General features: G+C 51.6%; 1 protein-coding gene across 1 annotated transcript in view; it reads left to right on the top strand.

Moving 5' to 3' along the window:
• The first annotated feature begins 654 nt into the window (after nucleotides 1–654).
• The window catches only part of SMAD6 (SMAD family member 6), a 44,945-nt gene continuing 34,367 nt past the window's right edge, over nucleotides 655–11,232 (top strand). The window contains exons 1-4 of the mRNA XM_054388046.1: nucleotides 655–769; nucleotides 929–1,438; nucleotides 3,675–3,731; nucleotides 5,904–5,981. Coding sequence (XP_054244021.1) covers nucleotides 655–769; nucleotides 929–1,438; nucleotides 3,675–3,731; nucleotides 5,904–5,981 — 760 coding nt within the window. The remainder of the gene's footprint in view (nucleotides 770–928; nucleotides 1,439–3,674; nucleotides 3,732–5,903; nucleotides 5,982–11,232) is intronic.

Here is an 11,232-nt window from a genome sequence, read left to right as displayed (position 1 = left end):
ACCGGTCCCCCGCGCCGCTGGGATACGTACAACTCACGTGTGCTGACACCGGCCTTCGCTCTGCCTTCTGCTGCTGGGTTTTGCGATTTTTTATTTGGTTTGGTAATTTGGGGTGTTTTTCCCCCTATTTGCATTTTACCAATTTTTAATTTTTTTTTTTTTTTTAACCGGATACCTCCCGAGCGCTGGTTCCCCACAGGGCTGCACCCCCCCCTCCACCGGGGCGCTCCCGCCGCCCTCCCACCTTGTATGGTGGGACCAGTGAGAGGCGCAGCCGAGCGCTGCCCCGGGCTCTCCCCGTCCCGCTCCTCTGCCGCTCCCCGCCTGGCCCCGCGTTGGCAGCCGATGTAGGGCACGGCGCGGCGCGCCCGAGCCCCAGCGCCGCCACGGGAGCGGCCCCGCAGCCCCCGCGGCGCCGTCTATGCCCGAGCCGCGCTCCTTCCCCGCCGCCTCCCCCATGGTGCGGCCCCGCCGCGGGCCGTTGGCGAGTCGCTGGGCAGGGCCGCGGAGAAACCGCCGGTGCTGCGGGCAAGCCGCGAAGGCGGCAGGTCTGAGATGAGATAAAAGCGGCGGCGGAGCCAGGAGCCCCGCGGAGGAGCGGGGCCGGGGGTTGGCGGCGGAGAGCGACGCGACCCCCGGCCGCCCGCCTGTCGTATGTTCAGGTCCAAACGCTCAGGGCTGGTGCGGCGACTTTGGAGGAGCCGCGTCATACCGGACAGGGACGGCGGAGATGGGAGCGCCAGGAGCGGCCACGACCTCGGAGCCACCGGTACTTTCAAGATCGCGGAGAAAAACCCTTCAGTGGAGATCCGCGCGGTAGCGCGCAGCCTGCTGCGGGAGGCGGCGGGCGAGGCGGCGGCCCGCGGGGACCCCATGGCGGAGGAACCACGCGGGGCCCGGCTCCGCGCCCTACCGCGGCGGGAGGGAGCCGAAGGGGCGAGCCCGCGGCGGGCACAAGAGAGCGACGGGAGGACGGTGACCTGCTGTCTCTTCAAGGAGCGAGAAGCGGGCGGCCCCCAGCTCTCCCCCGCCGCCGTCCTCCTCGATCCCTCCAGCCCCGACGACATGACCGACGGTGGCTCCCCGGAGCGGCGGGGCCGGGAGGCGCGGTCGCGGTTGCTGCTGCTGGAGCAGGAGCTGAAGGCCGTCACCTACTCGCTGCTGAAGCGGCTGAAGGAGCGCTCGCTGGACAGCCTGCTGGAGGCGGTGGAGTCCCGCGGGGGCATGCCCAGCGGCTGTGTGCTGGTGGCCCGCACCGAGGTGCGCCTAGGGGGCCAGACGGCACCCCCACATCTCCTCCTGGGGAAGCTCTTCCGCTGGCCCGACCTGCAGCACCCGGCCGAGCTGAAACCCCTTTGCGAGTGCCAGAGCTTCGGCGTCGCCGACGGACCCACAGTGTGCTGCAACCCCTACCACTTCAGCCGTCTCTGTGGGCCAGGTGAGGAGCGGAGAGGGGGGTGGTGGGGGCGAAGGTCAGGATCCTTTCCCTGCCTTCGATCTGGGGGTTTGGGGCTTTGGTCTCTTTCGATTTATTTGATCCCTCGTGGGCAGCGTTGGCTTGACCCCGTGCAGTACCGGGAAGCGCCTGACCCGGGGGTCCCCCAGGATGGCACATCCCCCCTCTTCATCCCAGAGCGGTTTCCAGTTGTGCTTTAAAAACCCTTTCTGGTTCCCCCCAGCCCCCCCTTGCCGCGGAGGTTCCCCTGCTATTTAGGTGCAGAAGGGGCGATAATATGCGGTTTGCATCCTGCTGGCGCCAGCCTGGCTCGGCGGTTATCGGAGCGGCCGCGGGGCCGGGCAATTATCGCCGCCGGCTTAAAGCCGCAGGGCCCCGCCGGTCGCACCGGGACCGGGGCCGGGAGGGGCTGCTGGGGATGCCCTGGCCACGGGGGACCGTGGAACCCGCGTGGAAGCGGGGGAGATCCAGCTCGTGCATTCCTCGGGGTTTTCTTACTTTGTTACCGTGGGCAGAGGGATCCCGGAGGACACAACCTCCTGCTGACGGTCCTTGTCTTGGCAGAAGCTTGGAGTTTTTTATGTTTATTTTGCAATCCGGGATCCTGCCTCGCTTTGCATCACTTCTTTGAAAGAAACTTCGTTGCTGGGCGTGCTTCCCTCGAAGATCGCTAGAGGCTGGAAGCAGTTTTTTTTCCCCTCCCTTGCAGCAGATGTGCTTTTGTAGGGAACTTACTCTAGAAATTCGTAAGAAATTTATCTGAGAAAGAGGCAAAGTTTCTAGTCGGCTTTCTTGCAGTGGTGGCTGTTTCCCAGCCGTATACCCCTACAAGCTCTGTGCAGGTGATGGTAGAGAGCAGAGCTTTTCTTGAGTGGCTCCTTATGATTTTGATAGTGGGTGTCTGTGCCAGGGCCCCACCCGCTCCAACTGGGCGCTGGAGATGGCAGTAGGAGCCTGGGAAAGGCCTTGATGCCCTTTACTGCAAGTGTTTGCACAACTCACTGCAGAGACCATCCCTGTTTGTCACCCACTTCACTGTGAGTACTGTGAAAAAGCTTCCAAGAAGTCCCCTGTGGCAGCAGGTCTGGCTCTAGTGTGGGACCAGTCTTCTGTGCATGGTCCAGGGTGGGCCATGACATCTAGGTAGGGACATTTGCACCAGTATTTTTTATTTTCAGGCTCTTGAGCACCCTGTGAGAAATGCATCTTGCTGCTTGCTCGGAGGAGCGTTTTCTTAGAAGCAATAAGTAACTATTCGCCTTCCCAGAATCATCTCGCACTGGAAGCTGAAGTAGTTCTTGATGTACTAACCCAAGCTGAGTCGCATTTTTTGGGCCAAGTGCCCTTGCATCTGGGGGTGAACAGAGGAGCAAACTCTTGTCAGTGGTCCAGGGTCAGTGTTACGCCTTTCACTTCTCAGGACAGTTTCTCACTGAAGTTCACTGGCTGTGCAGTGCTGGTGCCATGACAGAGCCCAGCTGTCTGCACACCCCTCAGTTTTAGCAAGTTACAAGAAACACATCACTGCCATAATTCAGAGAGGAAAAAAAAAATCTATAACCAGTGTGCAAGGTGGATGGAGTACCTCTGGGAGCTTTCACATGGTCTTGACTCTCAGAAGGGCAGCAGAAGCCAGTTAGATTACCTGATTCAGCAAAGTGCTGCTGAGGGCTTTCTTCAAGCGCATGACTGCTGATGTGCTGCTGCTTAAAACCCAGCATGTGGTTGGGAGCTTTGCCGCATGGAAGTCAGGGTGAGCAGGGCAGGAGAGGCTGGGTGCTGTTGCAGGATCATGGGATGCTTGTTGGAATTAGACCAGAGTTAGTTTTGGTTGGCTGAAGCTGGCCTGGCCCATTTTGTGTGCTAAGAAAGGAGAGTCATTTGATCACCCATCATTGTGTGGTCACCCATCACCCTTTTCAGTCTAATGGAGCACAGGAGGAGCTTCTGTGAAGTTTGTTTGAGCAGTGGTTGTCTTCAGCACAAATGATGAAAGAAGCTGTCATGGATGCAGGGATGTGGGGTGGGGATGTAGGGCAGAACGGCAGCACTTCGATAGGTCAAGGTGGAACCCCCATTCTTCAGAGATTTGTAAAACTCTGGTCTTGAGTGGCTTCCAAGTGAGTTTTCTTCCAGTGGATGTTTGTAACTATGGAAGAGTTTCTACTTTGGTTGATAAATTAAACACAGCACTAATACAAAGTTTTATTTGTTGCAGAGTCTCCACCACCTCCCTACTCTCGGCTGTCTCCTAATGATGAGCAAAAGCCACTGGGTACGTGTTTCTCTTTTGATCTCCCAGCAGCTTTTTCATGGTGCAGTTTTGGTGCTGGTTTTAAGACACATCCTTGCATGGCATATCAGGTAGAAGCCAACAAGTTGGGATTTTGTGGCTGCTCATTATTTCTGAGCAGGTGTCAGCTGATGGGCTTTCAGAAGCAGCTGATGGCTGTTTAATCCCAAATGACCCTGTAGACACATGGAGGTTTGACTAAATAATACGAAGCACTATTTCTAATGAAGGGTTTCCAGACGTGTTTTGTCTGTGTAATCTGTGGGATGATGGAGCCGAGAGGGAATGGGAGCTCCTGGGTGCCAATTGCCATAGGGCCCTGGCTGCACCATGCTGGAGGAGCCACCAATAGGTGCTCATTACAAACGAGACATAAACCCTTTGAAATATAGTTGAATGGCCTTTCACTTTTCCTTGTGGATTCTAAAAGGTGTTGTAAAATGAAGTTTAGCTGTGGAGTACTGAGCACTGGAGAGACATGGGTCTGTTGGCCTGGGGCCAGAGAAGGCCACAGCAATGCTGGGAGGGCTGGAAGCCCTCTACTGTGAGGCCAGGCTGAGAGAATTGGGCTTGTTCAGCCTGGAGAAGAGAGGACTCCAGGGCGACCTTCTGGTGGCCTTTCAGTGCTTAAAGGGGCCGATCAGAAAGTTGGGGATGGAATTTTCAGCAGGGCCTGTTGTGACAGGACAAGGGGTAATCATTTTAAACTAAAAAAGAGGTGGTTTAGATTGGATATGAGAAAGAAATTTTGTGCTATGAAGGTGGTGAGACCCTGTCCCAGGTTGCACAGAGAGGTGGCAGATGCCTCATCCCTGGACCCATTGCAGGTCAGATTTCTTGTGGCACTGAGCATCCTGCTGTAGTTGCAGATGTCTGCTAGCTGCAGGGGGTTGGACTAGATGACCTTTAAAGGTCCCTTCCCACCCAAACCATTCTAGCATACTATGAAAGCAGAGCCTCCTTGGGGAGGCTGGGTATGAGGTGAAGGTTGCTGGATAACCATGTATCCTCATCCTGTGTGGTACATGTTGTCTTGGAGGTGTTTGAATTAGCATCACTACACCCTGATGGTGTTCTCTCAGCAACCTCCTCTTGCTCAAGTAAAGAAGCAAAAGGCACAAGAGGGAAGGGAGGGATCCCACTTCCGTCTTAGGTTTCTTGCTGGGCTTGCTTTAACTGTGGCCACAAACAGAGCATGGGATTCCACCCTTTGTCCCGCAGTCAGTGGCTCTGATTTGCAGAGGGCAGTGACCATGGTGAGCCAGGGAGGAGCCAGCAGGATTTGCCAGGGCGATAGGAGCAGGACAGCAGTGCCTGCCTGTCCCACCCAGCCTGCAGGGAAGGCAGGAGCTGCCCCGTGCCAAAGGTGAGTCCCTGCCCTGCCAGCTCTGGATGCAATGCGGCTGCTCCTGCACCCAGTGCCTGCTGAAGGGACTGGCTCCATCACTTCAGCCATGTGGTGACTGCAGTGTCCTGCAAAGCAAAATTGGTTGGTCATGGAGTATTTCCATTTTTGCTTTTTTATTTTTCTTAGGTGTGTGAAGGAAAAAAGGGCTCGTCTCTCCCTGTGCTCCCCCTTCTGAGTTAATTCCCTCCAGAAACTGTGCTGAAGGGACAGATGATAATGAGTGACACGTGACTTTATTGAAACAACAGCCAGGGATTGAAATTTGCCTCACTGGCTCGTTTGATTGGAAAAATAATAGTTAATCTGTGAGCAAACAGTTGAGCACTTAATTAGAGGGGTGTAAGCAAGGGAGAATAACAAAGACTCTTAACTTGTTAAAACAAAGTTTCCTTTGCTTCAGCAAAGAGGAAGGAAGGAAGCAAGAATAAACAGCTTCAAGAATTTTAATGGTGATAATTAAGTATAGTAACTATGAGTTGTTTAGAAGCTTGATGTAACTTTATCCAGTAAGCACCAAGTTCCTACTTGTTTGATCAACTTAACTGCAGATATTTTTGTGGTTGGAGCAATTCAGACTTTGCATTTGCATGGTACAAAGTTGATCTTTGCTTTCTGGCCCAGTGATGAATTTCTCTTGGGCAGATGATGGGAAGCTGCAGAGCCATGGGTGCTCATGTAGCACTTGCAAACTCAGGAGGTCTAAAAGCACTTTTTAATCCTTTTCTTTTTTTTTTTTTTCCCTCCAGATCTATCAGATTCCACATTGTCTTACACTGAAACAGAGGCTACGAACTCTCCCAACATCACGCCTGGAGACTTCTCAGGTTGGCAGATGCTTGCGCCTACCCACACACATCTGCGATGGGGAGCTGGTGGCTGGGGCAGGAATGCAGGCAGAGATCGGGAGTTGTGGTCCTGCTGTTGGTTTATCTTAGTGTGAAAAGGAGAAAAGGAGCAGTTACTTGAGTTGATTCTTCTGTCTGCACTCGACGTATTGTGATGTGATGCTGTTTGTGGGATGAACACGTTGGGACTAGCAGGGAGGTGGCCATGAGGCTACTTGTGTTCTCTCGTGAAGTCACCTAGAACTTGCCTGAGCCCTGGGATTGTGATCTGGTGTAGGACTGAGCTGTACCCGTTACTGCTTCATGGCAGTGAGGTCATTTCAAACGATGCTGCTTTCTGGTGTGTCTTGCTGAGTCCATCTAACTTGCACTACCTGGCAGGTCCTGATATTATGGTACAAAACCTGTTTTCATGAGCAGAGTTCCCAGCTATGATGCTATTGAAGCTCCTGAACAAAGCTTTGCTTAATTAGGTCCTGGTTTTTGCTCTGCCCCACCCCTGCAACCTTTCTTTAATTTAATAGTGCTCTGTAAGGCTTTACCTGCAAGCAGGTAGAGTGAGACTCTGGCTTGGCATTGGACTCTTAGTGATGGTTTCACATCCTTTCCCTTCTGGTGTCCTGTCCCAGGCCAGGGACTGGGTGCATGGAGAGGAGGAGGGACCTGTGTGTAGGATCAGGTTTAATTTCTACAGAAGAGACTACTTGGTTAATGGTCTGAGAGATCAGATGGAGATAGAAAAACCTTCATCCTGGTGGAGCCCCAAATGCCACCTTCAGTGGTTTAGGTGGGTTTTGTGTCAGGGTAGGACTTGGGCACCTCAGAGCTGAGTTGCTGGATGCTGAACTTGTGGATGGGTTTGCTGCTTTCTATGGGGGATGCTGTAAGTTGATGGTGGTGGAGATGACCCTCGGGGCATCTGTTAGCAATGGCTTTTCTGTTACTCTGTGCTGGTTTGGTGAGACCAGTGGCTTCCTTGGGGTGTTGAAGCCCGTCCTGACTCTGCAGCACTTAAAGAACGTTTAAACAGCATGGTAGTGCAGTGTCATGGTGACATGTTCCTCTGGGGACTCTTCCTTCTCTAAGGCTGTCCTGCTATGGCCAGGTCGGTGCTGCTGCGTACTGAATGCAGCGTGCCAACCTGCCTTGCTTTTGTGGTGCTGCCAAGTGTCTGTCCATAGCAGGGGAACATAGCACTTGATAGCCAGGAGTTGGATGAGGCTGTGCTGTAATAAATACAACTTTGCAATTCCCAACAAACCTTCCTGGGGCTAGATAGGAATCCATAATGCTCCCCATACTCATGTCTTTCATTGTCACTTGATAATTGCCATTAATTATAGCAGCCCGGTTGGAAACCTGGGGTTCCTGAGGATGTAATGGTTTAGCTTCTCTCACAGCAGAGCCCTTTATGGGACATCTGGTGGGTTTTCCGCAATAGAAAAGAGATTTTAACTTTTCCTTGAACAATATAGTGGTAACACGTGACCAAGCTTGTACTGCAATCGGACACCTTCTTTCCCCCCATGCAGTTTCCAATGGTGTAACTTCTAATAAGAGTCTGGGGCTCTGTGATTTATTTTTCCCCAGTGCTCATGATTGCTGAAAGAGGATAAGAGCTTTGCTGGAGTTAACCCATACTTGTCATCATGGGGAAGTAAAAGGAGGGAAACCACTTATCTGTAGACTCTCTGCCCTGTTTCGGTTTGTTTATTCTCCATTTCAACTGATTGAATAGATCTGCTGGAGATATAGGGCTGTGTAGGTGATATACAAAGCACATGGTCTGCCCTGCCTTTTCTCTGTACCAATGTGTGTTGAACTTCCGTTCCAAAAATCAGTATATTTTGAATCCAACATCAGGCCATGACTATTTATTGCTTCAGCTTTGATCATCAAAAAGGCTTTTCCTACTAAAACCACAAAATTCAATTTTGGATAACAGAGAACCATTCTTCTGCTGTTACTCGTTTACTTGATGAACTTCTAAACAGGAAGTTTTAGCATGAAGTCAAAGATCATCTCTGTCATGTGTAGAAGTTTAAAAAGCCCCAACCTTCTCTTTTTGAAGTAAACCTTTTCATGGCTTTAATGCTGCTCTTAAAAACACGATCAAGTCTTCAGTGAGCTGGCAGCTTGCTATAAATGAGCTAGCAGCTTGCTATAAAATTCATTGTAGGAGTCACTGCTAACTGGAAGCAAAGTTGTGAGCAGTTGTGTGGATTCAGCCTTCTGTATGGTAAGCTGGATTGATGGATGGCACCCCAGAGTCCTGTCCATCTGAGGTTTGAAGTGTTTGGATCACAAAATGAAGCTGTCTGTCCATGGACCAGTGTCCAGACACAGTATTTCCCTAGAGAAGAGGTTTTAGGAGCACATGTAGTTGAACTGAGGATGCTCCTGATTTCTCAGTGAGGTGCAGTGGCTTGGGAATACCTGGGTTGGTGGGAAAAGGCCCTTGGAGGTGTTTGATCCCGAAGTTTCCATCTTCTGAGTACAAGCAGTGTTCGCATTCAGGCTTGTAGGAGTACAAAGAGGGCTTCCATCTTTTTTTCCTCATTGGATGTCTTTCTGAGCTAGAGAGTGGGAGTGAAGCAAACCTGCTTCTTTGGGAGTTGTGTTGTGAGCCCAGGTGGTTCCTCTCCTTGGGGTTGTCTGTGCCCCCAGTACCTTGGCCAGTGTCAACATCCCTACCGCTACTCCAGCCAGAGCTGGGGAAATACCAGGGAAAGGACAAAATCTAGCAAGGCAGGAACAAAAGCTCAGCCCCGTGACTCATAATTGGTGGAACATTTGTAGTAATTTTTTTTTCCTTCTTCTCAGACTTGGCTCCTCCACCACATGCCAAGAAGCTGCTGTACCCGTTAGACTTGCCAGGCTTGTAGAGGGCTCTGCTGCTGCTGCAGGAACTGGTTCAGTATAGTGGGGACATGCTGGAGCAGATGGTGTGGGGCCATGGGCTTTGGGATTCCCTCCTTTCCCTAAATTCCACAGGGCTATCCCTCACCTTCCCTGGACCATGAACTCCAGTGTTCCCCTTGTACAGCACACTGTCAGTTTGCCTTTCTGACTGAAAAAGCTCCATGAATTCCTGTAAGTAGCAACCAGAGTTCTCCTTAGTGGTGGCATAAAATTAGAATCTCACAATGCATTAGGTTGGAAGGGACCCTTGAAGGTCATCTTGTCCAACCCCTCTGCAGTGAGCAGGGACATCCCCAACTAGATCAAATTGCTCAGGGTCCCATCAAGTTTGGCCTTGAATGTCTCCAAGGGTGGAGTGTCTACCACCTCCCTGGGCAACCTGTTCCAGTATTTCACTGCCCTCATTGTGAAGAACTTCCTAATGTCCAGCCTAAATCTACCCTGCTCTAGTTTAAAAACAGGAGTTTTTAAGGAATGGAGGCCTTAAGGAGAGAAAGGTTTCAGCACAGATGGGAGGCCAAAAGATGGTGGTGCTGCTTGGAAGCCTTCTCGAGGTGTTGACTTGACCATCACTCATGGCTGCTGCAGATCTGGAGCAACTTGTCAATCCTCTAGAGAATGCAGAAATGTTGGGACATGGGTTTTCTTTGGAGCAGTAATAACTGAGGATGAGTAATGAGCTGTAGGAGCTGATAGGTCATGATGGGTGCAGCTCACCACTGCCTTGCAGCAAGGTCTCCAGCCATGATGCAGAAGTGCCACGCTAGTTGGGTGTCTACTGAAGATCCTTAACAATGACTGTGCCTGCAGCAATCAGTGCCAAGCTCTGGTGAGAGCTCTTTTTTTTTTCCCTCAAAATGAGCCAGCCACTTGTCACTGGAGTCTGCCTCATGTGTCCCTACACGTCTGCTCATTACTCCTTGCTTCATTGGAACTCATACTAATGTTAGTGTGAAAGGCTCTTTGTTGGTATGGAAATGCCTTTCTTGGTGTGGAAATTCCCCTTCTGTTCAGCACTAGTGAAGCAACACCTTGAATCCTGTGTTTGAGCCCCTCACTGCAAGAAGGACATTGAGGTGCTGGAGCAGGTCCAGAGAAGAGCAGAGTAGCTGGTGAAGGGTCTAGAGCACAAGTCTTGTGAGGAGCAGCTGAAGGACCTGGGGTTGTTCAGCCTGAAGAAAAGGAGGCTGAGGGGAGACATTCTCACTCTACAGCTTCCTGAAAGGAGGTTGGAACTAGGTGAGGCTTGGTCTCCTCTCCCAAGGAAAAAGTGATAGGACAAGAGGAAATAGCCTCAAGTGGTGCCAGGGGAGGTTCAGGGTGGACATGAGGAAACATTTCTTCCCAGAAAGGGTACTGGAACAGGCTGCCCAGGAAGGTGGTAGAGTCACCATCCCTGGAAGGATTTAAAAGACACTGAGGGACATGTTTTAGTGGTAGCAGCTTAGCAGTAGTGGTGGGATTATGATTCTGTGGTGGTGTGCCTCTATGCCCTTGTGAAGTGCTGCTGTCTGTGAGGCTCAGCCCTGAGCCTGGCAGGACATTCCAGAGGGAAAGGGCTCCTTGCTGAGTGTGGGGTGTCCAACCTGCCTCCAACCACATCCTGCATCTGACTGGCCAGGCTGGCACCCAGTGTTGGGGATGCTTGGCACCAAGCAGATTCAGATAGAAGTGAGGGCAGATTGGTGCTGAGCAGGGCACCTGGGAGAGACAAGAGGAGAAATAAGTGCTGCTGGGGAGAGGTGAGAGCTGGGAACGGGAGAGAGGCAGGAGGGGCCAGCCGTGGTGTTTGCATCAGCAGCTTTGGAGGAGGCTAGGGAAGGTGCTTTTGATTTTTCCAGAATTAGTAACTTTTTTTCAGACCTTGAAATCAATTCACTTCCTGTGTGCTCAGATTGTTTAAGAGTTTCAGCTCTGGTGAACCCATCTGTAGCTGGGAACATGCAATCTGAAAGAAGAAATCATGAGTTGATGGTTTGCTGGAGCAGTGATTATCTCCTCTGCACTCCAGAGCTGTGGGGGGCTGTTCCCAAAAGTGGAAGCACACAGGAGTCTGCTTTGAGCAGCAGTTCTGAACCCTAGAAGATGATGTGCTCCATGAAGTTACGGGGTTTGCTTCATGACTTACTCTGTTATTCACTCCAAAGTTGGTGGAGGATAACTGTGAATTAATAGAGGAGAAACAGTCTGAATGGCCTCGAGCTTATTTTACTCATTTTGGAGTTTTTACAAGGCTTGGGAGGATGGAGAAATTGCTTGTGGGGCAGTGATGGTGCTGGAAGTGTTAGATTTGGGGAGCAGGGTCCCC

The sequence above is a fragment of the Indicator indicator genome, chromosome 16, assembly GCF_027791375.1.
Source record: "Indicator indicator isolate 239-I01 chromosome 16, UM_Iind_1.1, whole genome shotgun sequence".
Taxonomy (NCBI): domain Eukaryota; kingdom Metazoa; phylum Chordata; class Aves; order Piciformes; family Indicatoridae; genus Indicator; species Indicator indicator.
The sequence above is the reverse complement of the archived record's forward strand: the minus strand, read 5'-3'. Positions and strand labels throughout refer to the sequence as shown.